At 42.6% G+C, this 27,587-nt stretch overlaps 1 protein-coding gene across 1 annotated transcript in view; it reads right to left on the reverse strand.

Moving 5' to 3' along the window:
• ITK (IL2 inducible T cell kinase) overlaps positions 1 to 27,587 on the reverse strand; it is a 72,904-nt gene that overhangs the window by 3,771 nt on the left and 41,546 nt on the right. Inside the window, exons 6-16 of the mRNA XM_040345083.1 lie at positions 27,234 to 27,379; positions 25,643 to 25,708; positions 23,899 to 23,953; positions 22,943 to 23,022; positions 15,764 to 15,897; positions 15,545 to 15,619; positions 13,637 to 13,808; positions 12,267 to 12,483; positions 9,809 to 9,873; positions 8,076 to 8,194; positions 1,030 to 1,187 (exon numbers count right to left, since the gene is read on the reverse strand). Of these exons, the coding sequence (XP_040201017.1) occupies positions 1,030 to 1,187; positions 8,076 to 8,194; positions 9,809 to 9,873; positions 12,267 to 12,483; positions 13,637 to 13,808; positions 15,545 to 15,619; positions 15,764 to 15,897; positions 22,943 to 23,022; positions 23,899 to 23,953; positions 25,643 to 25,708; positions 27,234 to 27,379 (1,287 nt within the window). The remainder of the gene's footprint in view (positions 1 to 1,029; positions 1,188 to 8,075; positions 8,195 to 9,808; positions 9,874 to 12,266; positions 12,484 to 13,636; positions 13,809 to 15,544; positions 15,620 to 15,763; positions 15,898 to 22,942; positions 23,023 to 23,898; positions 23,954 to 25,642; positions 25,709 to 27,233; positions 27,380 to 27,587) is intronic.

Consider the following 27,587-nt stretch of genomic DNA (forward strand, 5'->3'; position numbering starts at 1 on the left):
GCGTAAGTCGTACGTGAATGGGGCTGGGCGTATGTTACGTTCACGTCGACAAAGCATTGAGCCGACGTATCTTAGGAGTTATTTGCGACGTGACTCTGAGCATGTGCGCGCATGCGCCGTTCGATCGGCCATGCATTTACATGGGGTCACGCTTCATTACAATACAACACGCCCACTGCCTTGCTACTTTGAATTACGCGGGCTTACGCCGGCCCATTTACGATACGCCGACGTAACTTTGGGAGCAAGTGCTTTCTGAACACAGTACTTGCCTCTCAATGTTACGTCGGCGTAGCGCATAGGAGATGCGTTACGCCCGCTCAAAGATACTCCAATGTATCTGAATCGCGCCCATGGACTGATCATTTCTTTGTCAGTGGGAAAACATACAAAATCAGCAGGGAATCAAATACTTTTTTCCCACATTGTACTTTGTGGTATATAAGTTGGTAAGACAACGTTGTAGTGAAAAATTGGATAAACTACTTATCAAGGCACCTTTTTTTATTGTTATCTGCAGCCTACTAACTGCATACCCATATCTGCCCCATGTCCCCTTTTTCACTCTGAAATTAAGTTCTAAAAGTTATTCATGTTAGCAAAACACCATGAGAGTTCATGGGTATTTAACTAACATGGCACATGGGTATGTCTCAGATAATTACTGCAAAAAAAACATTGGGAAGTAGGGAGTAGGGACAAAAGTTTTGCCACTAACCTATCAATAAAAAGGGGAGTCTCAAAAAAGGTGTCTGATAGTATGCATTTTGTAATTTTAGTATATATAATTTTATTATTCATTGTTTAATAACCTATTTTATGTTATACATCGTTTAGAAATACATTTTTTCCTGGGAGCAGCCATATATTCTCATTTGATACGACGGCGTATCAGGAGATACGCCGTCGTATCTTCTTTCTGAATCCGGGCCTGTATGTCTTGTGTCTCCAGTTCCTGTTTGGTAACAAAGCACTAACTGAATTGCCTCTTCTGTACGCAGTGCAAATCTGACAACCCTGGCCACTTACTTCTAGCCAACAGCTGTGCATAAGCTGGTACACTTTTTCTGTGGCCAGTTTAGGCTTGAAGAGTCTCAATCCAGATGATATTTCCTTCACAGCATCTGCATTGCTAAGGTGTTCGAAAGGCGTCTTTCCTTCACTGAATATCTCCCAAACCAGAACACCTGCACAGGAAGTAGAGATGAGCTGTTAGCCAGAGAGTAACTTTGTTGTTAAGCATTTAAAGGTGTTCTAAAAGCTAAAGGCTTTTAGCTTCATGCATTCATGCACCCTGCCCCCCCAAATACTTACCTGAGCCTCATTGCCATCCAGCGATGTGCACAAGATCCTTGGCTCTCTGGGGACTCTCTCTCTCTGTCAATCAAAGTCACAGTAAGCCAATGAGGAGAGAGGGGGCGGGGCTGAGCCACAGCTTTGGGTTAGAATGGACATTCAGAGCAGGGACTTGAGAGCAAGCCTGCTTGGATGCCCCCAATGCAAGCTGCTTGCTCTGGAGGCACTTTGCAGAAGGGAGGGACCAAAAGTGCTGGCAGAGGACCTGAGAAGCGGCGGATCAGAGCTGCTCTGTGTAAAACCGCTGCACAAAGCAGGTAAGTATGACATGTTTGTTATTTTATTTTTTTAAATTGCCTTTCATATAATTTTAATGATACTCACCTGGCTGTGTACAAATGATATACACAGTATTGCCAAAAGTATTGGGACGCCTGCCTTTACACACACATGAACTTTCTGTTTCAATGATTTTTATTGAGGTTTACAGGATAGTTAGAAGGTTAAAGGGTTAAACAACGTATCATAAATCTGTATCACAGTACAGAGAACATTTCGGGAAGAGGTTTAACATCGTTCGACCTACACATCCATAATCACTGGTTACCCCATATCAGGGAATGGGGGAGAAGGAACGGGTCAAAAATTAGAATGGAAAATTAAACAACAAAAATAAACGTTTCCACCCTCCTATAAGCGAGTATAAGTATCGCAGGGCTTTCCCACTGCACTTCCACCCTCAATGGGAAGAAGGAGGGGAAAGACTATGGTGACACAACCGTAAGGTCAGTGTCCACTATCCCATTTGCCACGGGAACTATATGATCTGGAAATGCTAACGTTAAATAAAACATTTAGACCAAATATTATAACCTTCCCTTATATTATACATTCATTGTAACATATTTTGTAACGTCCATCTCCCTGCTTGGGACAGGGAGAGCATAAGGAAAGAGGTTAGTCAAAGAAAAGAGTGGGAAAAGGATAGAAAAGGAGGGTAGAATACCAAAGAAGAGAGTGCACTCGATGTTTTGAAATTATCTGAACCCTTACTGCTCACAGGGGGTCAGACAAATATTTAATCCATGGTTCTCAGATCTTTTCAAACCTAGCTTGTTTGTCTATCATCATCGTTTATCATCATCCAAGACAGCTTGGATTTGACTAAGTCGAATGGGATCGTGGGTGTTCCTCCATGATCTAGCTATCGCTATCCTAGCTGCCGTAAAGATAAAGGCTATTAGCCGGATTCAGTAAGACTATCTACTGATACGCCGTCGTAAGTCCGAATGTGCGCCGTCGTATATTTAAGCGTATTCTGGAAACCAGATACGCTTAAATTTGGCCAATATACGACCGGCGTAAGTCTCCTACGCCATCGTATCTTGGCTGCATGTTCACGCTGGCCGATAGGGGCGTGTACGTGGATTTACGCGTTGAATATGCAAATGACCTAGATACGCCGATTCACGAATGTACTTGCGCCCGATACACTGTTTACGTAAGGCGTTTTTCTGACATAAAGATAAACCACCAAAAAGATGGCGCAGCCCATGCAAGGTATGGACGACGGAACAGCCGTCGTATTTTACGTTGTTTGCGTAAGCCTACGTGAATGGGGCTGGGCATAGGTTACGTTTACGTCGAAAGCAATAAGTATTTGCGACATGATTCTGAGCATGCGTACGCATGCGCCGTACCAACGGCCCTCATTTACATGGGGTCACGGTTAATTTAAATGAAGCCCGCCCACTACATGCCTACTTTAAATTAGGCGGGGTTACGCCGGGCCATTTGCGATACGCCGACGTAACTTAGGGAGCAAGTGCTTTGTGAATACAGTACTTGCCTCACTATGTTACGTCGGGATGCGCTACGCCGGCATAAAGATACGCCACCATACGTGGATCTGGCTATTTGAGTTTCCCTGCCTGTCTTGGAGTTCCGTCAACCCAAAAGAGCTTGCTATGGTGATTTATGTAAGTTCACCTGAGTAAGTGAGTAAATAAAGTTGTAAATACGGATCCAGAAGCGTTTCACTTTGGGGCATGGCCACCATTTATGTAATACTGTGCCTTCCATCCCGCATCCTCGAAAGCAAGAAGAAGAGGCCCCTGGAACATATGTTGCTATTCTTGTTGGAACCATGTACCATCTCATTAATACCTTATAGTTTGCTTCGATCAAAGAGGTATTTATGTATGATCTTGACGCACACTGTGACATTTTGGACTATTTATCCATTCCAAACATTTTGCCTATGTCCTGCTCCCACTTCGTCATATAAAACAGTTTTTCCGACTTGGAAATCAGTACTGTATAGATTTTAGAGATGTGGCCAGTGTGCTTATCAAAAGACCTGCACAAAAACTCCATTGATGTAGAATTTTTGATATCGGATGTACACTGTAAAGATTTCAAGAAATGTACAATTTGAACATAATGAAAAAATTCTGAGTTGGGAGTTGATATTTGTCCCGTATGGTGTCTTTAGACAGAATACCTCTGTGATCACAAAGATCGGCAATGCGCAACAAACCCTTGTTGGTCCACCAAGCAAAGGAGTGGGGATGGGGACTTGGAGTGAATGATGGGTTGTGGACCAAGGGGGCCATGGGAGTATGCAGTGATTTAAAACTGTGAGGCTTTACTAATCTATCCCACAGATGTAATGAGAATGATAGTGTTGGACACATCATGAACGGCCTATCTATTGGTTGCAACCACATTAGATGGCTAATTGGTTTTGTTGGATGTAAGGAGGATTCCAGTTTCATCCAGGTGGGTGGAAGTGATGAAGAGTGGAACTGTATTAGTTGTGCCAGTTGTGCTGCACGGTAGTATTTGGCTAGTCTGGAACTCCCAGGCCACCCCTTAGCTTAGGTGTGCATAGGGTGCGTTTATTCCCCCATATAAATTTCAGAACCTTATTTTGGAACTTGTGTAGATCTGGCATGCTAATCGAGATAGGCAACGTTCTGAACAGGTATAACAACCTAGGCAAAATATTAATCTTGATTGTGTACAGTCTTACACACATGAATTTTAATGGCATCCCAGTCTTAATCCGTAGGGCTCAATATTGAGTTGGGCCACCCTTTGCAGCTATAACAGCTTCAACTCTTCTGGGAAGGCTGTCCACAATGTTTAGGAGTGTGTTTATGGCAATGTTTGACCATTCTTCCAGAAGCACATTTGTGCGGTCAGGCACTGATGTGGACAAGAAGGCCTGGCTCACAGTCTCCACTCTAATTCATCCCAAAGGTGTTCTATCGGATTGAGGTCAGGCCTTCTTGTCCAACATCAGTGCCTGACCTCACAAATGCTCTTCTGGAAGAATGGTCAAACATTCCCATAGACACATTCCTAAACCTTGTGGACAGCCTTCACAGAAGAGTTGAAGCTGTTATAGCCGCAAAGGGTGGGCCAACTCAATATTGAACTCTACAGACTAAGACTGGGATGCCATTAAAGTTCATAATTGCGTGTAAAGGCAGGCATCCCAATACTTTTGACAATATAGTGTGTGTATATATATATATATATATATATATATATATATACACACACACACACAGAGTACATACTGTATATTGTATATATATTACCCTAAATTACAATTATCTTTAGTCTCTCTTGCTTGTAATAAAATGGACTTATAGCAAAACAAAATGTAAATGCTCATTTCTAGTCATAGAGGGAAATGTTTTGTTTCCATCTTGAGCTCAGGAAATATATGCAGGATGGCCTTTATTCTCTATGGCTGGGCCTGGCGCATACAGATCATATCAGAACCGAAAAGTTGGTTAGGGCTTGACAGGCTGTAAACCCTCCCTGGCTGGGGCAGGTAGCATCAGTGTGAATCAGGGGTGGACTACCGATTGACTTCTGCACAACCACCAGATTTTCCCCGCTCTAGAGCCTTCAGCGCTGATCAGTGTATTCTGACGGTGGGAAGGTCTTCCTGATGTCAGATTACAAATGCTCAGTGGAGAGGATTCCTCCATCCACATTGAGTGTGTGGCTGTGGGAATCAAGTCAGGTTCTTTTGTTCAACCCACTGGTTGAAAAAAAAGAAAAGACTAATCTATGGGCTGCTTTAGAAAAAGGCTGCCAGCAGGCTGTAAAGGAACATGTTTGCAGGCTTAAGCAGACCCAGTGTGGTGTCACAACTAGCCATCCAGGAAGATAAATAACTGTTGTTGGACTGTGATAAGAATGAAGCTGGCCAGAGGCAGCTCTCTAATCAGGCAAATTAGGCGGCCGCCTAAGGCCTCGCACTCACAGGGGCCTCGCGGCTCCCTAATTTGCCATTGCTCGTTTACGTGCGGGCAGCCATATGGCACATAAAGCAGCTGAGCTGCTCCTTCAGCCCGCGCCGCTCACCTGACCTTGCTGCATCTGGCCGGTTAACTATTCAGGTCAGGAGTCGGGCCAGGTGGCAGAGACTATCCCTGCCCTATGACTGTCTGTAAAAGGGGAAGGAGGAGCTCCGGTGAATGGATCCCATGGCTGGCCATACATGGATCGAAATTGTGCTGGTTCAGCGGGGCGTGACAAATTTTGATTCAAGTATGTCCTCCCGAACAGGACTGCTGGTATATTTTCACTTGTTCAGTGCTTGCAGCCAATCGGAGAAGGAACAAATAGATTTTTAGTAAAAAGCAGCATATATTACACACATTACACATTGTTAGGCACACACTTAACCCCTTGATTACCCTAAAATGTTAACCCTTTCCCAGCCAGTGTCATTAGTACAGTGACAGTGTATAGTATTACCACTGATCACTGTATTAGTGTCACTGGTGATGTCAGCATCAGTAAGCCAGTTCCCAACCAGTGTCAGTTAGTGTCAGATTGACTGCTGCACTATCACAGTCCCACTATAAGTCACTAATTACCACCATTACTAGTATATATTAAAAAAAAAATACAGTATATACAGCATACCATAGTTTGTAAACACTATAGTTTTTACACAAACCAATTAATATACACTTATTAGGAATATTAGTTTTTTTTTTACCAAAGACATGTAGCAGAATACATTTTGCCCTAAATTTATGAAGAAATGTCCCTCTAGTGACCAGTGTATCAGGTGACATCATATTTGTGGGCCAAATAAAAGGATTGTGGGATGAATAGTCCTCCCACCAGATAATTGCTTTACACGATTATGTGCCAGGACTACATATCCCAGGGGTCTTTGCTGCCATCAGAGGATTGCTGGGAGTAGCTATAAAAGAAGCAAGCCTGCGCGGAGCTCTCTTCCTTCCGGGCCAGACGCAAGGCAGACCTCTCTGTGCAACAGGGAGCGAGAGGTCGCGGCCTACCGCGCAGAGTATACCTTTCAACCCATAACCTGAAAGGCCTAGCTCTGCCGTTTGCTGTCGGACATCCTTCTAGCACCACTCCGTTCTCTGCCAGTCACTGTGTCAAGCATCACGTTGGGAGATCGAGACAGCTGATCCGCTGAACGAGTGTTGCTACACGAGTCTGGTCGTTGGTGAGAGGGCAAATCGCTCGACCTTTATCCAACTTTTTGTCACAGTTACATGGAGACACTTTGCACAGACATCTTTACTCTAGGAATACTTTACTGCACTCATTTGAACACTGTGCTTAGACATCTTTAGCCTTCCTCACCATAAGAGATCTACTGTTTCCCACTACACCTAATCGGATTACAGTTTATGAGCTCCCCCATGCTGGTGAGGAACATCAGATTTGCAACGTGGACTTTATTGCCATTACTAATAGAAAGGCCCCTATGTTATCATTTCTAGACCTGCTCTCCCTTCTTAGAATAGCATTATAGGCTGGCCAGGTTCCATCTTCTGCAGAGTGGCAGTATAATAATTTAGCTGAAATATCCATCTAGGGGGGTAACATTATCTCTCAAGGAAGCATGTATATATACCTCTTTGTGACAATGTTGTCTGACTATCACTCTACAGTGATACAAGGATGTCTGAACCCAGAGTGTCAGGTGGTGGGGAATGTTCACCAGGTCATGGCTGAGCAGATGAGCAGGTAATTCTAAACAGACATCTAGGGGGTCGTGCTACATAATAAAAAAAAGTGGTGATCAAATATCACCAAACGAAAGCTTGATTAGTGAAAAAAAGTGATAAAAAATGTAATTTGCATACAGAGTTGCATGACGTGCCATTGCCAGTTAAACTAGCACAGTGCTAAATAGCAAAAAATTATCCGGTCATGAAGGGGGTAAAACCTTCCAGAGCTCATGTGGTTAAATTTACAGCAAAATGACAATTCCCAGATGCTTCCCAGGAACTCCCTTCATATATACCAAACCCTTATCCCAGAGGAATGTCTGATATACTGTAGATGACCTTCTGATCTGACATGAATTTTCAGGGGAGATCCTACATTAAAAAAAAACAGCATGACAACCCCCCCCCCCCCAAAAAAAAAAACATTCTATACCAGTTGAGTTTGGCATGGATTTTAAGGGGGAACCCCACACACACAAAAAAAAAGTGTGAAGTATGCCAAAAAATACACACCAGACCCTTTTAGCGTGCAGCCTGGCAGGCCAGGAAAGGGGTGGGGAGTGAGCATACACCCCCTTCCTGAAGTGTACCAGGCTACTTAACCTTTAAAATGGGAGAAGAGGTACCTTGTCAAGGGGGACATACTCGTATAAGGGTCTGGTAAGAATTTTTTAGGGTCTTAATCCCTACTGACTGACCACAACATTTTCAGAAACCATTGTCAACAACGCAAATAGAATTGCCAAGTACAAGCCATACCATAAGCCCACACATCTGATTTGCTGCTGTAGTTTCCATACTGGAAGACTTCTGGAGCTGACCACTTCACTGGAAATTTACTGCCTGATGAGCTGGTGTACTGGTCATCTAGGACAAACCTAGAAAAATGGTAACACATTATAATGTGTCTAAAAAGTTACTGAAGCTAAGAGTAGTAAAAAATTAAAAAATTGTATATTACTTAAATAAAAAATATGTTATACTTACTTGCCCTGTGTAATGGTTTTGCACAAAGCAGCATTGATCCTCCTATTCTTGGGTCCCCGCCAGCGCTCCTGGCTCCAGCCAAGTGCAAACTTATGGTAGTGAGAAAGGAGCACACTATATTTTATCCAGTGAACTACCAGGGGACTGGCCTCTTCTATGTGTTTTTGCTGACTACATTTCATGTTTCAGAATAATTTGGTGACAAATTTCATGTGAATATGGACTGATGTAAAGTATTGTGTCCTGAAGAAGTGGCTGATGGTTACGAAATGCGCAGACCAAATTCTATTTGGGACATAGATAAGTTCTAAGTATACTGTTACATGGTTGCCAGTATGGAAATTGTATTTGAATGTAGCTTTGTTTGTATTGGATTTACCGACTTCCCATGCGGGCCAATTTTGGCACTTCGCTCCTATATTTAAAAAATGTTTTTTTTTTTCTGGAAAATTACTCAGAACCCCCAAACATTATACATGTTTTTTTAGGACAGACCCTAGGGAATAAAATGGTGTTGGTTGCAACTTTTTATGTCACATTGTATTTGTGCAGCAATTTTTCATGAATTAAAAAAAAAACTAAACCGTAAAGTTAACCCAATTTTTTTGTATAATGTGAAAGATGATATGCTGAGTAAATAGATACCTAACATGTCACGCTTTAACATTGCGCACACTCGTGGAATGGCGCCAAACGTTGGTACCTAAAAATCTCCATAGGCGATGCTTTAAATTATTTTACAGGTTACCTGTACGTAGAGAGGGGGGCGCTTTATTTTTTTTTCATTACTTTATTTATTTTTTACACTTTCTCGGTCTTTCCAGCCGTGTGCCCAGAATTGTTTGCTTCCACTGGTCTGGGCCATAACATTGCGCCCGGGCCTCCAAGGGTCACAGAGATGACTGGGGACCATCTGCTCAACTTCCGGCGGTGACCAACTTGTTCTCCAGCTCGTCAATCGCAGGGGCAAGCAGGTAGAAGCACCGGAGGGAGGCGAGAGGGGGGGGATGTCCCCTCCCACCGCCTGTAAGAGCGATCAAGCAAGCTGCTATGATTGTTCTTACGGGGCACAGAATCGCCAGCTGAAATAGATGATATCTGGATGATGCCTATAGCTGCAGGCATCCCCACTCAAAGTCCTTGACATCATATGACGTACCTTGGGCAGGAAGTGGAATGATCATCATATGACATCCACTAAACTACTGTATGTTCTTAGTAGATAATAAATAAGATGCTTTTTTAAATGACAACAGTCAGTCAGTGGTTTTTCTTTTGTCAGCAGGTTTACCATTAATATAGTCCCAGTTTTTGATACAATTGTTTCTATGATATGACAGAGATGAGGACACCTGCCCTATTATATTAATTGACACAGTTGGAGGTCTTTACCAAACAATATACATTAAAAATCTTGAGATGGATATGGGCAAGACATCTGCCAATCTATGGAGAGCCTTATTCAAACAACCATAAAATGTAATAAATAGACTAAGCAGTCTTACCTAGTCATACCAAAATCTGCCACTTTAACCACCAATGACTCTCCAACCAGACAATTTCGAGCAGCCTGTGACACAGGAAATTATTTTTATATTATACATATTTGCAGAAGGGTAACAACTTCACAAAGGTTAAGAGATGTATAGTGTAGGTTAGACACTTTATTTTATAAGGTAAATAGCAGAATACAAAATGCAGTAGCCCACTGCAACCAATCACCTGGGTGATCCAACCCAAAGTATAGTCAGTTACAATCTGACTGTACAATCTTCGTTAGATTTACCAAAACAAAAGATTTACCAAACCTAAATTGAGGACCTTTACGTAAACTATCCAACAATTTGTTATCAGTCAGGTAGAACTAAAAAAGCATGTGGCAAGTTTAAAGTTTTATTTCACCTTTCAGGAAGGTTTCTAAAAAATCCCCCTATGCAATTCTACATCTAATGAATAGTACACGCCATAGGGCCTCCGGTTGGAAATGGTAAAGGTCCTTCCATTCCAGCTGTTTTAGGTCCTCTCTAATTGTAGAGCAATATAGTGAAATTAAAGAGTAGTTAATTTTTTTTTTTTTTTAATCATACTTACTTACATACCTAGGTCCGTCTGAGAACTGAGCAATTAAAGACTGCTGATCGCTTGGTTCTCAGAGCTCCATGAGCAGAGAGTCGGTGACTGTCAGTCACCGACTCTCTGCTCTGCCCCGCCCCACACTTACGGGAGGGCTGGGCTGTGGAGGGGGTGGAAGTGGCTGGCTCAGACTCTCAGCAGCTCGCTGAGAGTCTGAGCCAAGTGCCGGTCCAGAATTGTGGGTGGGAGAATTGGTGATTTCCTGAATGGAGATCAAATGTATCCTATACAACACTTTAAAGATAAGTTTCTTATGCCCCCTAGCGAATTATTTCGGTACAACCAAATCGCATCATTTTTCAGATCTAAAGTTAATTTAATATTGAGACCCTTTACGGTTACGACATTTGAATTGTCCTGTCAGGGTAGAGGCTTGCAGAGAGGTCGGATATCTACGTTATATACTTCTATTACTGAAATTGATTCAAAACTTGCCTATATGGATCACTGGGAAAGGGATTTGAACCTTACCTTTGATTTGATCGAGTGGCAAGATATTGCTTATCAGCTATCCAAAATCTCCATCAATACATCTCTTATAGAGGCCAATTATAAGACGCTCCTGCGTTGGTACCTGGTGCCAACTAGGGTAGCTAAAATGCATCCTTCCGCTTCGCCAACCTGCTTTCGGCGTTGTGGACAGCTGGGAACGATGCACCACATTTGGTGGCAATGCCCCATTGTAATTCGATTTTGGATTAGGATATTCAATCTTATTAATTCAGTGACGGGGGTAAACATCCGCAGATCTCCTGAAGCCGCTCTCTTTCACAAACTACCTGATGATACGCCCAAGACATCTGTAAAATTGATTAACTATATGTTACTGGCGGCGAGAATCACGATTGCTAGGCACTGGAAGCAGTCGACATTTCCTCTTGACCAAGTTAAAAGTAAACCCAACTGGATTATGATTAACGATAAACTCTCCCATATGCTTTGTAATAATACTAAGAAATTTAACAAAATATGGGACCCATGGATCGACTATATTTCGATTCCCGAGGGAACTCCGGGATGACCCTCCCCTTTTCTTCTTCTTTTTTTTTTTTTCTTCTTTTTCTCTTTCTCTCTTCTTCTTTCACTCTTTTCTTCTTCCTTTTCTTTTTTTTTCCTCTCCTGTTGCTTCTTTTCTCTAAAAAAAAATGTATGCAATACAGATGCTTATATTTGAGGCCTTTTGTATACTTCATGTTTTGCTGTTGTGCTAACTGGAGGATGTGTGTTATGGCCATATTTTCTATATCTTTGTATTGCTATGTTGCTTAGTTCAGCCAATGTGTCTGTCTACATTGGAACTTGTTTTTCTTTAATAAAAAATACATTGAAATACAGAATTGTGGGTGGATCCTGAATTATTGTCGCAATCCTGCCCCAGCCTGGACCGGCTCTGTAACGTCAGCCGATAGCGGGCTTCAGCCTGCTGTCTGCTGAAAACGGGTCACAGAAGTGCAGAATGAACTACACTCCTGTGATCCACAGAAAAAGTAAAGCCAAATGAGTTTTGGCTGTACTTCTCCTTTAAGTGGTGCAATAATGTAATTAAATAAAGTATAGTGAAATTCAGGACAGAGAGGTATTGGGAACCAATGCTTTTTCTGGAGAGAACCCAAAACAGCTCCATCTGGAAAAGGAGAACCTTCATCTTTACAACAGGAGTAGCTATGGTACTGTATGTACTATCTGAAAATCTTCCTGAAAGGTGAACTTACACTAAGCTTTTGAATTGTTGTTCTTAGCTGTTGAACTGGATACATGTGATTGGCTGCTCTGGGTTATTGGTCTTTGGACACAAGATAGCTAGAGGCATTTTAAGGCAGTGGCCCTTACTAGATCTCTGTGAATGTAATTAGAGGCCTCCAGATATTCCATGCCCTCGCAGACATCCTGGCACATCCCGAGAGCTACACTCCTTGACAGTGTCCCTTTATTCCTGCGCAGATAGTCATTCAGGCAGCCATGCTCCATGTACTCGAACACAAGAAAGATGGGCATGTGTTGGGTGGATACACCAAGCAGCTGAACAAGTTTTGGGTGAGACATTTTCCTGTTGAAAAGATTTGAGAGAAAGGAACAAATATTTAGTGGTTACTTGTACTGTGACCACATTCATACTCTACCCTTTCCTCCCCATTTAAGTAAACCTGCCCCCTGCCAATCTAGTTTGGGGATTTGTCAGGGCTCCCTAAAACACCCCAGGCAGCTCAACCTCACCTCCTCTCTTTCCAGATCTGTCTCACAAGCTCTAGAAAGAAGAGGGAGGTCTCGGTGATGCTGCCTGTTAGCCACCAGCTGCTACCATGAGAGGGATTTTTTTTATAATAAACTATGGGTTTGTTCAGAGTAAATAGATACCTAACATGTCACGCTTTAAAATTGCGCACACTCATGGAATGGCGTCAAACTTCGGTACTTCAAAATCTCCATAGGCGACGCTTTAATTTTTTTTACAGGTTACTATTTTCGAGTTACAGAGGAGGTCTAGTGCTAGAATTGTTGCACACGCTCTAGAGCACACACTCTAGGAATGTAAACATACCTTGTAATAAGAATCAGTGTGACAGGTCCTCTTTATGGAGAGATGTGGGGTCAATAAGACCCCACATCTCTCCTCCAGGCTTACAAGCATGAAATCGGTTAAAAAACATTCACCGATCTCACACCGACAGCCGCGATTGCGGCTTTGTTTACTTCCGGGTACCGGGGCGTGACATCATAACGTCGAGCCCGGGCTTCCGACGGTCATAGAGATGACTGGTGACCATCTGGTCACCAGTCACCTCTATGCTTCCCCAGCCAGCGCCGGCCGATTCTCTCTCCGGGCCCCCGATGGCACGGGAGAGCCCGGAGAAGCACCAGATGGCGACGGGAGGGGGGGGAGTCCCCTCCCGCTGCCTATAAGAACGATCAAGCGGCGGAACTGCCACTTTGATCATTCTTATTGTGCACAGAATCGCTGGCTGAAGACGGTGATATCTGAATGATGCCTGTAGCTGCAGGCATCATTCAGATATCACCGCACAAACAGAGGACGTATTTTCTCGTACTGCGGTGGGCAAGTGGTTAAAAAGGTCCATCTGTTGGCTCATTGGTTCATATTTTTGCACACATGTTTAATACCCAGCCTCTATTTTGAACATTGCAGTTTCCCAAGATATTTCATATTCCACTTCACAAAAATCAGAATAAGAGTTTCTTACATCAAAACTTGAGCTTCCTCCACAAAATCTTCTTCTGACATCATTCCTTCCCGAATCATCTTCACAGCAACTTTCTTTATCCCCTGCCAAGATGCCAGCTTTACCACTCCAAACTGTCCACTGCCAATCTCCTGAATAAATGTCAGGTGGGTGGGGTCAATTTCCCATTTACCTGTAAAGACAGCAAAACTAAGGCACATGCAACAATACTACTGAAAGATTTAGCCTGGTACACATAGTGAGTTTCTTGTTTTTTTGTTTAACTTGAAAGTAAAAAAAAACACGGGCCGAATGCCGGGCGTCATTGGCCGATTCAAAAACAGAAACCAGCTTGGCCAGTTTAGCTGGCTTCTGTGGGACAAGCATGCTGGAAAACCAGCAGCCGACTGACTCCCGGACTTGGAGGGGACCCCACACCAAAATTATAAAAAAAAAACGGCGTGTCCCCCCCCCAAGATCCATACCAGACCCTCTGGTCAGACCCTTCCCCTTCATGATCCTCAGTACAAAAGTCGCACCACAAGTCAGACCATCATGATCCGACTTGGATGCGACTTCTATTCAAATCAATATATGGGAAACCATTTTGACATAAAAATTAAAAATAAATCCGTCTGACGCAGCTTAGCGCTGTTTCCAGCGTTAAGGCACGTCAGACATTTTTACAGCTGTAACGCCCTCTGTTTTCTTTGCACCTTGAAAACGTCTATGCCACAGCTCTTAAAAGCCTGTGTGTGTATGAGGACATGGAACAACATGAAGAGGCATTTTTAAGTTGCAAAAATATAGTCTGACGATGCTGAAAGCAGCTGTAAAAACGCCCTGTGTGCATAAAGCCTAAGGGCCCTTTCACACGGGGCGGATCAGTAATGATCTGCCTCCGTGTGCTCCGTAAGCTCAGCGGGGATCGCTCCGTATATCCCCGCTGAGCCGGCGGGTGACAGGGCTGTCCCCTAAAAAATAGAATCTTCTACCGTCTGCAAAATCGGATCTTTGCGGAGGCAGGTGATTACGGGTGTCAGCGGATGTTTATCCGCTGACACCCGCAATCACATAGGGACCAATGTATGTCCCTTTTTCAACCAGCAAACGGATGAATGAAAATCGGACATACGGTCCGCACGTCTGAAAGTCGTTATTGTCAGGTTAGGATGGTTGTGGTCAGGGTGACCCTTACAGGACACAACTAGCCAACTTAATTATGTATAATAAAGATTGAATCCTTAGCTTTTTGACCAAAATTAGTATGATATATTGAAAACAAGTTCTGCCATTTAAGCCTCGTACACACGGACCAGAATCTTGTCAGGAAAAAAACGTTGTTTTTCCTGACGAGATTCTTGGCAAGAATCTCTTGCCGCCCGAGTGTACAGACTCTCCTTTCAAAAGAACCGCAGTTCTCTTAAAAGGCAAGAACGCAGTGACGTCATCGCGTACGACGAGCGTGCACTCGTCACATTCCATGCCGTCGCCACCATCTTGCTGCACCTTACCTATGCTTAGCAAGCTACGATGCATGCGTCAAAGTCATTTCAAGCATGCATGGGTTTCCACGGCGACCAGGTAAGTATACACACTCTCGGGTTTCTCGGCAGGAAAACTGCCGAGAATCTCACGATGAGAAAATAGAGAACATGCTCTCTATTTTTCTCATCTAGATTCTGGGCAGTTTTCTTGTTGAGAAACCTGAAAGCCTCGTACACACGCTCGGTATACTCAGTAAGAAAGCTCTGCCAGCAGTTTTCTTGCTGTTCTTGCCAAGTAAACCGAGCGTGTGTACAAGGCTTTAGCTAGCAGATCAAGAAGCCTGACCTGGTCAACAGAACAACAAATATTAAATGTTATTTTACATGCTTATGCACCAATAGCATTATAGCCAAATACAATATATTTATAGAGGAGGCTCACCATAGCTCAGTCCAGCTGTGACAGGGGTTGTCTCCTTCCAGCAGCAGATTGGATAACGAAGACGAGACGTTAGACCTGTATGCAAAACAAAGATATGACAAATGACAAATAATCTATCTATCTATTTATCTATCTATCTATCTATCTATCTATCTATCGATCTATCTATCGATCTATCGATCTATCTACTAAATTATAATGATTTTCATATATCCATACCTCCAGAGTTGTGTTGGTGGTAGTTGATGAGTTGGGGTATAGTGGAAAACACATACTTTTCAGCCACATAGTATTTTTGAGGAGAGTCATTAGTTTGCCGGATACGATAATGCTTCACTGTGTGAATACCCTCTCTGTAAGAATACGGTAATACCACAAACATGTAAGGATACATTAACGGAAAATCCTTTTTTCACTAAAACATTGATATTACTGCAAATTTGTGATTTAATGTTATTTAGAAGGACCTTTTGCTATCTGCAGTTAGCATTTATTTTCTAAAACTTAGAAATATTTAAAGTCACCCCAATGTATCCTTGGTAACACTGGGGACATTCTGCACAAAAACAGCCATGTTACATAGTTGCATAGTTAGCCTGTTTGAAAAGTCCATCCAGTTCAACCAATAGAAGGGAAAAAAATATACAATCCTATATATACAATTCTGTACCCACAGTTGATCCAACTGTTGGAAGGCAAAAATTAAATAAAAAATTAAGTGTGATCCAATTTGCTCCAGCAGGGGAAAAAAATGTCCCTGATCCAGAGAGGTAATTGGATGTTTTCTGAATCATCTTTACCTATAAATATTAGTACCCAGTTATATTATTATGTACATTTAGTAAAGAATCCAGGCCTTTCTTAAAACAATCTACTGTACTGAGCTGGCCAGAACCACCTCTTGAGGGAGTTTATTTCACATTTTCACAGCTCTGATGCCTCGTACATACGTACGGGTTTCCCGGTGGATTTTTTACCACTGGGAAACCCAGAAGGGAAAGCCGAGAACCCGGCTCGGCAGCTTTTTCCCCCTACACACGGCCGGTTTTCCTGGCAGTAAAACTGCCATGAGAGCTTTGGCCCGGGAAACCCAGCCATGTGTATGCTTCACTGCAGTGTTTCCCATAGGGAAACTGCTGGGAAAAAGACCGCCAGGAATCGCGGCAGGAAAAAAGAAAACATAATTTTTCCTGCCAGGATTCCCGGCGGTTTTCCTGTCGGGAAAACTGCCATGGAGCATACACACGGCCAGTTGTCCTGGCCAAAAGCTCTCATGGCAGTTTTCCCGACGGGAAAACTGGTCGTGTGTACGACGTGTGTACGAGGCAAATACTTTTTATTGAATTTAACGTTTTTGTTTTGTTTTTTTCTTACACATATACATTCTGTATTTGGAAATTAAATGTATTTTCTTCCAGATGTAAAGAGTGCCCCCTTGTCCTCTGCGATGACCTTAAAGTGAATAACTCAACACCAAGTTCACTATATGGACCCCTTATGTATTTATACATATATAAATGCATATATGTGGTTTCTTGCTTGTGATTAGCTCATCGATTTTACCAGAATTCTGCACAGAACTTAAGTTAAAATATCAGGCATCCACCGCACTGTCCTTAGGTATGCTGCAGTGAGCCTTTCATCACTAGTAGTATGCTGGCCAAGAATGCTACATGTCTACAGGGATGATGAGATGCAGGTTTTTCCTTTTCATAACCCAAAAATTGATTTGTTTGATTATAACATGCAGGTTCATCCACATTATTTTTTCTTTAAAATAACAAACACGTTATACTTACCTCCACTGTGCAGTTCATTTTGCACAGAGTGACCCCGATCCACATCTTCTGGGGTCCCTCAGCGGCTGTCTCTGGTCCTCCCTGCAAGAACTCATCACCTTAATGCGAGAGAGCTCGCATGGTGATGAGTCCTTGCGGGCACGCTCCCGTGATACAGCGAGGGGCCATAGGCGCTCACTGTATCACTCGGCCCCGCCCCTTGGCGCACCGCGTCACTGGATGTGATTGACAGCAGTGCCAGCCAATGGCTGCGCTGCTCTCAATCCATCCGCTCTAGCCAATCAGCGGCCAGGCTGAGCAGCGAAGAGGATCTCGGGACCGAGCGCAGGACTTTCGAGGGGTCAGGTAAGTAAAACGGGGGCTTGGGGGGGCCGGCATCATCAGATGTTTTTTCACCTTAATGCATAGATTGCATTAAGGTGAACAAATGTTTTCCTTTACAACTCCTTTAAGGAACTACTATGGTATATTTCAGTATTTTTTGAACAGAAGCTGGTAAGACTTTGCATAAAAGTTTGCTAAAATCCCTTGATGCTTGCTCAGGAACCAGAGGAACAAGACCCCAATCACATGATCATTGTTATAGCTTGTGATTGGGTATCACAGTAATCATTCACTCTATAGATCACGCCTGGGTTGTTTCTCTTCTTTGATGAGGAGAAAAAACAGACTTTCCCTCTAAAAGTCTACACAAAAAAGTTCTGTTGAGAAAACAAAACAAAAACAAAGATTAACCACTTAAAGGGGTGGTTCCCCCTAAAACAAATTTCTAACAATACATTCGGACGACTGCTTACACTGCGTGTAGGCTGGCTTTTTTTTTTTCATACATACCTCGATCATATCGCATATCGCCGTTTCATCCCTCGGCTTCCGGGTATGAGTCTTGCTGGACCTAGTTGATTGACGTTCCTCCGACCGGCGCATACTGCGCGTCACGACTTTCCGACAGAAGCCGAACATCATTGCGCAGGCGCCGTATAGAGTCGGCTCTATACGGCGCCTGCGCAGCGACGTTCGGCTTCTTTCGGAAAGTCGTGACGTCAAGTATGCGTCGGTCGGAGGAACGTCAATCAACTAGGAACGCCCACCGCCACAAGACTCATACCCGGAAGTCGAGGGATGAAACGGCGATATCGAGGCATGTACGAAAAAAAAAAAAAAAGCCAGCCTACCCGCAGTGTAAGCAGTCTTCCAAATGTATTGTTAGAAATTTGTTTTAAGGGGGAACCACCCCTTTAAGCCCTTTTCACACAGGGTGGATCCACTTAGCGGACTCTGCTAGCTCAGCGGGAGATCGCTCCGTTGATCTCCGCTGAGCCGGCAGATGACAGATCTGTCTCTGCTCACTGAGCAGCCAGAGACCTGTCAGAGCACCACTGATTTCTATGAGGAGATCGGACAAAAACAGACAGCATGTCAGTTTTCATCAGATCCCATCCGATCCGCCAGACGGATGGCAAACATCTGTTTTGAGCGGATCGGATGGCAAACGGGTTTCCGCTTACATCCACCTGCCCATAGAAGTGAATGGGTGGCCCGTTTGGATCCGCCTGAAAAACAGACAGGCGGATCTGAGCGGGCTTATCGTGTGAAAGGGGTCTTAAGGACCGGAAAGTTTCACTTCTTCCTGACCAGGAAATTTTTTGCGATACGGCACTGCGTTACTTTAACTGTCAATTGCAAGGTCATGCGACACTGTACCCAAATATTTTTTTTCCCACAAATAGATCTTTCTTTTGGTGGTATTTGATCAACTCGCGGTTTTTACTTTTTGCGCTATAAACAAAAACAGAGCGACAATTTTGAAAAAATATTTTTTTACTTTCTGCTATAAAACATATCCAATATAAAATAATCGAATTTCTTCATCAATTCAGGCCAATATGTATTCTGCTACATCATTTTGGTTAAAAAAAATCCCAATAAGTGTATATTGATTGGTTTTCACAAAAGTTATAGCATCTACAAGCTATGGGATATTTTTATAGCATTTTCATTTTTTTTACTAGTAATGGCCGTGAACAGCAGGTTTTAGTGGGACTGCGACATTGTGGCGGACAAATCGAACACTAACTGACACTTTTTTTGCAATCCATTGAAATTATTACAGTGAACAGTGCTAAAAATATGCACTGTTACTGTACTAATGACACTGGCAGGAAAGGGGTTAACACCAAGGGCAATCAATGGGTTAAGTGTGTTCCCTGGGAGTGTTTTCCAACTGTGTGGGGGATGGACTGACTGGGGCAACACAGAGATCCGTGTTCCTGCTTAGCAGGAACACAAGATCTCTATGTCCTCCCCTGTCAGAATGGCGATCTGCCTTGTTTACATAGGCAGATCCTCATTCTACCTCTGTGGGGAAGGATCGCATGTGGCTGGCGGACATCGCATCCACCGGACCTGCTAATTGGCTCCCCCTCTGGCAAATTTGCGCGCGCCCACACAGGCTAGTGCACCGCAGTAGATCTGCGGCAGGTAGTCGGCAAGTAGTTAACTAGATCAGTGCTTGATTTTGTTAAGTTATGTCAAGTGTAATGTCAGTATAAGTGTCAGTTAATGTCAGTGGCAGTGTTAGTGCAGTGTGTAGGTAAAAAAATAAAGGTTTTATATTTAGTGTCAGGGAGTGTTAGTGTGTTTAGGTAGGACAAAAAAAAGTACATACTATTGTTTTTTGGCCCCACTATGGGTGCAAAGAAAAAAATCACAGACACATACATGATATTCCCTTGATTGTCAGGAGTAGTAGAATTTATTTTGTAGTTTTTTTTGGTAGTGGGTAATGGTATACAAATATACAGTTAACGTTTTAAAAAAAGATTTTTATGACTAATTTGGGCCAGTTTTCCTATCATAATAAAATGAAATCAGGAGATATTAATTAATATTTACCAACAAGAGAAAGTTTAAATTGTCCTGAAAATAAAAATTCACCTGGATGCACTTAGTAGTTGCGAGGATATGTACAGTTTTACTAACAAATCTCAAAGTTGGGTGTAATAGGATAATTTCACCTTTTAAAAAAAATAACAAATGCATTTGCATCTATTTTAATTTTTTTTACTAGGAGCCTGGAAAGCATTGCACCCGTAACACCATGCAGGACTCCTGCAGACTTGTCAGTATAAATGTCTGCTCATATGGGCAGGCATATACACACTGACAGGAAGAATGAATGAAATACCACAGCGCTGAACAGCACCCTGGTCGTTCATTGAGAAATACAAGCCGACAGCCACAAAGGTGAATTGTGAATAAATGACGCAGCTGGGCGTGGGTTGATCCACGCATCCGCATTTAAAATAAATAAATAGTGACAGTGAATGGGGGGAGAAGATTTCCCGCTTGCTGTCACTAAATGCATCGGATTGGGGAGATGCTGCATGGGGTGGAAATATGTTACATGTTCCTCCCTAAAAACTGGTGCAACATGTAACATGTTCCCAAAGGTGAACTTATCTAAGGTTTGTTTTGTACTCAGACAGCGGCGAACACCACAGGAACAGAGGAGTCCAGCTTTCACTAAAGGACACGTTGCTCGAACACTAAGGCCTCGTACACACGATAGGATAACCAGAGGACAGCGGTCTGAAGGAACGTTTTCATCGGTCAAAACCGATCGTGTGTGGGCCCCATAGGTTAGTTAACCTTCGGTTAAAAAAATAGGAACTTGCTTTAGAATTGAACCAATGGACGCCTAACCGATTGGTCAAAACCGATCGTTAGTATGCAAAAGCATCGGTTAAAAACCTGCGCATGCTCAGAATCAAGTCGACGCATGCTTGGAAGCATTGAACTTCGTTTTTTTCAGCACGTCGTTGTGTTTTACGTCACCGCGTTCTGACACGATCGGTTATTTAACCTATGGTGTGTAGGCGTGACGGACCATCAGTCAGCTTCATCGGTTAACATAAGACAATGGTCCTTCAGACCGTTGTCCTCTGGCTATCCTATCGTGTGTACAAGGCCTTACACAACGGCCTATTAATAGGAATGGGCTCGGATGTGTTCGGGATCCCACTTGCCTGATTCCACCAGGAGGCCGATACTGCACATGGCTAATCACAGGCAGTGAGACATTTCGCAGTCCGCAGCTGCACGGTAAACGTTTCACTGCCTGTGATTAGCGATGTGCAGTGTGGGCTTCCTGGCGGGATCAGGCTGGTCGGATCACAAACACACCCAAGCCCTTCTCTACTTATTAATATCTAGGTTCAGTGGGATTGGCAGGAACCCGAGCAACTCGGACAGGGAGTAAAACCTGGCATCGGATCAATGTACACGGAACAATGACAAGGCCAGAAAATTAGAGTCCCTCTGTAAAATGTTCTGTCCCATGTTACTACACACCATTACTCAATAAATGTTGCATCAAGAGGGAAACCACTGAGCCTTTGCTCTCTTCACTAGTTCAGCGTACCTCTGCCACCTTACTCCCTGTGACAGAATGGGGTTCCGCTGTGCAATAACATGACCCTCCTGTGTACACATAATAAACTCCTTAAGAAAATCTATACCTAGGTCTCCATACCCAGTATTCAGTCCTGGTTAGTGTTTGAGGAACTGACCAATAGGGAGGGAGACAGGATACTGACCCCTCTCGCTACTGGAGAACCTGTCACCTGAGCCTGGTACCGTTCCTCACTGTCTGGCTGCCATTCATGCTCTCCAGTTCATGGTTACCTATGGCAACTACTCTTCTACTCCAACTCCCCAGCTAAATTAACCCTTAGTGGCAGCTTTGCTCTTGCACCCCGTGTGTGCTTTTCAGACCCGGTTCTTATGATTGGGCCATGAGTGCTCAACCTGTTGCAGATCTACAAATCCCATCATGCCTCAGCCTTGCTTGTAACTGCCAGCCTTGTAATGACTCGTGGGACTTGGAGTTCTTTAAAAGCCATGAATAAGCACTAAGTCAGTGCGAAACATCGGTTATCCTCCTGTTTCTGTTGCTGTGATCTGGTATGTTTTTGCTGTTCGTTTAAATAAAGACAACCTGTTTGGTTTGGAGTGCGGCCATCCATCCTTCATTTTACGCCAATTCTTTAAAAGCTGGAGGGCCACAGATTAAGCACCTGTGTGATAGGCCATGTACCACCATGCATCCCTTTGAATAACTTCAGACCAGGCTCAGAAACAGTTATTGAAACTTTACCTGAAGGCTGCAACAGTACAGTGCACGAACATTTACGTCCCTAACTAGCTATCTCTAGGCTGCCCGAGTATACCTTTGCAGGTAGAAATCTATTAGTGGCAAAGTCCTTAGCAGGTGGGTTCCCTTAGGGCGATGGTGATCGTAGGTTACTCTGTAACTCCCTCCTTGAGCCTGACCTTCCCCCTAATTTAAACATTAAACAGGGTTGAGGGCAGAACCCAAAAAGCCTGGGAAACCGTCAGATCTAATATTGACCCTTTACCACCTGGGCAACCCAGACTCTCTATCTAACAATGACCCACCTGCCTACAACCTGGAATATTCAGATGTATAAAGGTAAGAACTTTTAGGACCTATACAACGTTAATGAACTGTTACTTCACATACAGAAGCATCCTATGCACAATTAGGTAGTTTGTTACAGAAAATAAATGGTATTACCCTAGAGACTTAGAGAATATGGATAAAGTGTACACTCCTGGATGTCTTGAGTCCCGAACCATAAAAGCACCTTCTTTCCCCTATACCAGAACATCATAAAAATAAATTAAATAAAATAGAACACCAGATGAAGCATAAAACAAATAAGCAATGATAGGCATTTTATTAAATCAGCATAATACACACTTAATGTGTAGTAAATGTATCCATTACAGCCAATCAGATTTTGATTGACTGCAGTCAAAAACAAATGGCAATTCGTTTCTAGAGCTTGCTGCACTTTGTATAAAGTCAACGAACCTCCCCTTACAATGAGCATACAATGAAAATGAGCCTACCAAGTAAATAGCTTTCACAGGACAAAATGGCAGCCCTTATCAAGTAACAGCTCTATAACATACTGCTGTTGAAGAATGTATGCACGTTAGTAGTGCACGTTATTATTACCAATACACTATGTGGTTTTCCTTAATACTCTATTAGTACTCAATGTGGTATGCATTTTTAGTAACCTAAGGATTACATGGTTGGGTGAAAATCCTATTGTGCCAGAGAATGTTAAACCTGCGTTTACCAGAGTAGTTTCTCCATTTCCAATTTTTTTATTCTGTACTATCTAAAAATGTTTAGATAGTAAAACTATGGAGTGTTAGTTTGTGTGTTTTAAATTCAGCTTTAGCAAAAATGATATTGTTAAATGGAAATTTCATGCCTAAATTACATTATAGATTTCCAGCAGTGGTCAATAGAAACGTTTACGCAGACTGCATTTTACTGCAAGACTTGCAGTGATATACTAACAGATGAAAACTGGTGTATAGTAACATAGCTGTAGGTGACTTCAGCCAAACTAAAGAAAGGCACATGCAAACTGAAATTCAAATACTGCTCTTATTTTTAAACCAGAAAGCCTACCAAATAGTCCTACAATATAATGCATACAAATTAGAACTTGCCTGATCAATCAGAAGCCTTTCAGCTTGGTTCCTGTTAATATTTCTGTTGTACCATCTATAAACAAAGATGCACATTTACACAGCCAAGATCAGCAAAATTGAATTGCAAGATGGTTTATAAGAAAATATAACCAGACAGGGAATAGGGAGGTAGACAGAGCTAAAAAGTTCCACAATGAACCAGGGCAAATGAGAGTACAGCCTTCTAAAAAGAGAAGATACCTGTACGCTTCACTTCCATTACAAATCCAAATTCAAATAAGGGATTTATTCCTAATCTTGAAGCTAGTGGATAGTGGAGCCATGAAAATTCTGTTCTCTGGGGCAACTGACTCTACAATAATAGGTTGTATATATGCTATAAATCAGGGGTCTACAAACGTTGGCCCGGGGGCCAGATGTGGCCCTTTGCTTTCTTTTATCTGGCTCTTGGGGCAATGTTCCATCCTTTGACACAAACAATGGGGCATAATTACTCCCACTGATTCCAAGAAAGGGGCACAATTATTCCAAAATGACACCAACAATGGGGCACATTTTTTTCCAATGACACCAAAGATGTGTGAGGCCTCGTACACACGACCAGACATGTCCGATGAAAACGGTCCGTGGACCGTTTTCATCAGACATGTCTGCTGGGATCATTTGGTCTGATGTGTGTACACACCATCAGACCAAATTCCCGCTGACAGAATACGCGGTGACGTGGCTGCGACGATGACGTGGCGACATGCGCGAACCCGGAAGTTCAATGCTTCCACGCATGCGTCGAATCACTTCGACGCATGCGCGGGATTTCGGGCCAGCGGACATGTCCGATGAGTTGTACTAACCATCGTACATGTCCGACGGACAGGTTTCCACCGGACAAGTTTCTTAGCATGCTAAGAAACTTTTGTCCGCTGGAAACCTGTCCGCTAGCCCAGGAATCCGGTCCGCTAGGCCGTACACACGGTCAGACATGTCCGCGGAAACTGGTCGTGTGTACGAGGCCTCACTTTTCCATCCATTGACACCAACAGTGGCACTTTTCGTCCCACTGACCCCAACAAAGGGGCATAATTCCTCCTACTGACCCCAACAAAGGGACATAATTCCTCCTACTGACCCCAACAAAAGGGTCCGAATGACACCAATGATAAGGTACTATTACTCCCACTGACACCTAAGATGGGAATTGTTTTCTGCCACTTAAAATTGGACCTTTTCTACTTCCACTGATCACAGTGTGGACCCCCTAAAGTCAAAAACACAGAAAACTGGAGACCCCTGCTATAAATCAGTGATTTGAGATACACAGTTGGTGCAGGGGCAACAAAAAAAGGGATTTGTATGGCCTTCACTTCTTGTTCTGGTAAAAAATAAATTTGATTTCCCATGGCTTTCTGTCTAAGTCCCCAGGACAACTAGAGAGGATTAATATACCTAGTCCAGGTATCAATAAAGACCTAAGAGGTTCTACCTCTCCCTTTTATCTTTAAGGAATAGCTTTGACTATACATACACATTATTTGCAGAGCATGAATATTCCGATCTTTTTCGCCAATCCTTTAGTAAACAAAATGTAGTGCCTGTTCATAAACTATATAACCTACTCAAAAAAAGTTTAGCAAAGTTGTTTTAAACTTTGCTAATACTAATGGAAACAGATATACTTTTTTTGTTGTTGTTGTTATAATGCCACCCTGTGCTACTATTTATACTAGTCAGTGTTTTATTTCCCAAACGAAATACTGTTACTTACTCATAGGCCAAAAGACTGTCTTCACTTTGCTTTGCCAAGTAGGCACTTGGAGCATAACCCACATGTCTGAAACAAAAAATATAAATATATTATTATGCTTCATGCTCACTGGTAGAGAAAAGCAAAGAAGATGATTGCCAATTAGTAAGAGCCATAAATAAGCCCAATCCACATCCATAGCCTTATGGATCTGCAGCAAACATTTCTCTTAATAACAGTCTTACATGATGACTAGCATGTGTGACCCCTTTCATTAAATAAGCTGTATGTGGAAGTGTATCACTGCAGTGATGACTAGCACAGAAGTGTGCATTTCTACACTAGAGTGGCAGTCAGGGTTGCCAACTTTCAATAAATTTATGAACAGTTTGTAAAATCTGTACTTTTTGCATCTGTCCTTGATTCTCCATTACGGACGTGTAGGCTGCATGTCCGTAACTGACATTCATTACCACATGCAACAATTATGTTTTTTACAAACTGTTTGTAAATTTACTGAAAGTTGGCAACCCTGGTGGCAGTAAGTGCATAGGGAGCATTCAGTGGTGGTGGGGTAGGGTTCTGGCTCAGTGGTGGTGTGTTTTTTTTTACATGAGGTGATAAGTTGTACTTGTTACCTGTTTTATATAATGACTTTCATTTAAGGGCCATTTCATGCTGATCAGTTTTTGATGCACTTGTGGTGTTTAAAAAGCAGCACAAAAATGCATGAAAAATATATCCCCTTAAATGCTATGGAGCTTTTCTCACCAATGCGTGCTCTATGGGTGCAGTGCATTTTTTAAAAGGCCTGCATGCTGCATTTGTGGTGCATGTTTAAAAAGTGCATCAAAAACTCAACTTCTCATTGAAATAAATGGGAAAACGCATCAAAAATGCACCTGGGGTGTGTTTTTGGTGTGTTTTTGAGTGTCTAATTTTCACAGGTGAATGCTGGAAGTCAGGAATACAGAAAATGCGCCTAAAACTGCATTAAAAACAGTATTAAAATGCAGTATGCCTATACATTTTTACCGCACCTTTTCAGCGGAGCAGTGTAAAGGAGCCTAAGGTGTATGTAATATTCTGCGGCATTAAAAAAAAATTGTGTAGCAAATACTCCTGTGTACCTTGCAAGTGTTATGCCTGTACTTTCATAGTTCCTTTTTTATTATTCTTTGTTTAATTAAAAAATTGAAAAAAATCTGACTCAAGATCTCTGTGCCAACAACTGAACCAGCGTTCAAATGTTAATGTATTGGCCATAATGAGCACGCTGATTGTTTAAGTGATCACAAACAATATTCAGGTCTGTTGCAAACACTGGGAGAGGTATTGTGGCAAATAAAGGGCCCTTCTGCCTACATCTCTGGATTTTTCAAAATACCTTTAGATTTTGATGGCAGTTTGGGTGGATGTTCACCTGTATTTGCACAGTTTTCGGATAAGTGTGGGTAAAATTGATCAGGAAGTGGCCAAACTTTGATGCAGAATTTGACTTTTGGCAAGTATGCTGCTTACATTAAACCCAATTTGACCTAAAAATTATATCTCGATATTCCTAAAACCCAAACATGATGAAAAGATTGTGTGCTCGTTGGTGTCCACCTACCCATTTTTATCCTGTACTTTCCACCAATTCTGTTGAGAAGTGTCCAGTAACAGATACTCTTCTCCTCTGCAGAGTGCCAACTCTTCTGGATTTCCTGTTGCGTAATCGTATAATGCCAGTGACCAGCCTGGCTCTAAATTGCTTATCTGGAAATGTGAAAAATTGGTTTAACACAGTAACTATGTTTTCATATGAGATAAAACTTATCCCAGTGCTAGTGAGGTCCTCTGCAATGCAAAAAGACTGATCTCCTAAATAAGGCACCAGAAAAAGCTGTCTGTAGGACCTCTTAATTTTCCAAACCCAAACCTGCTTAACTTTAACATGCTGAGGCCCATAGCTTTGATGGGTTTC

Source organism: Rana temporaria, chromosome 3 (genome assembly GCF_905171775.1).
Source record: "Rana temporaria chromosome 3, aRanTem1.1, whole genome shotgun sequence".
NCBI lineage: Eukaryota > Metazoa > Chordata > Amphibia > Anura > Ranidae > Rana > Rana temporaria.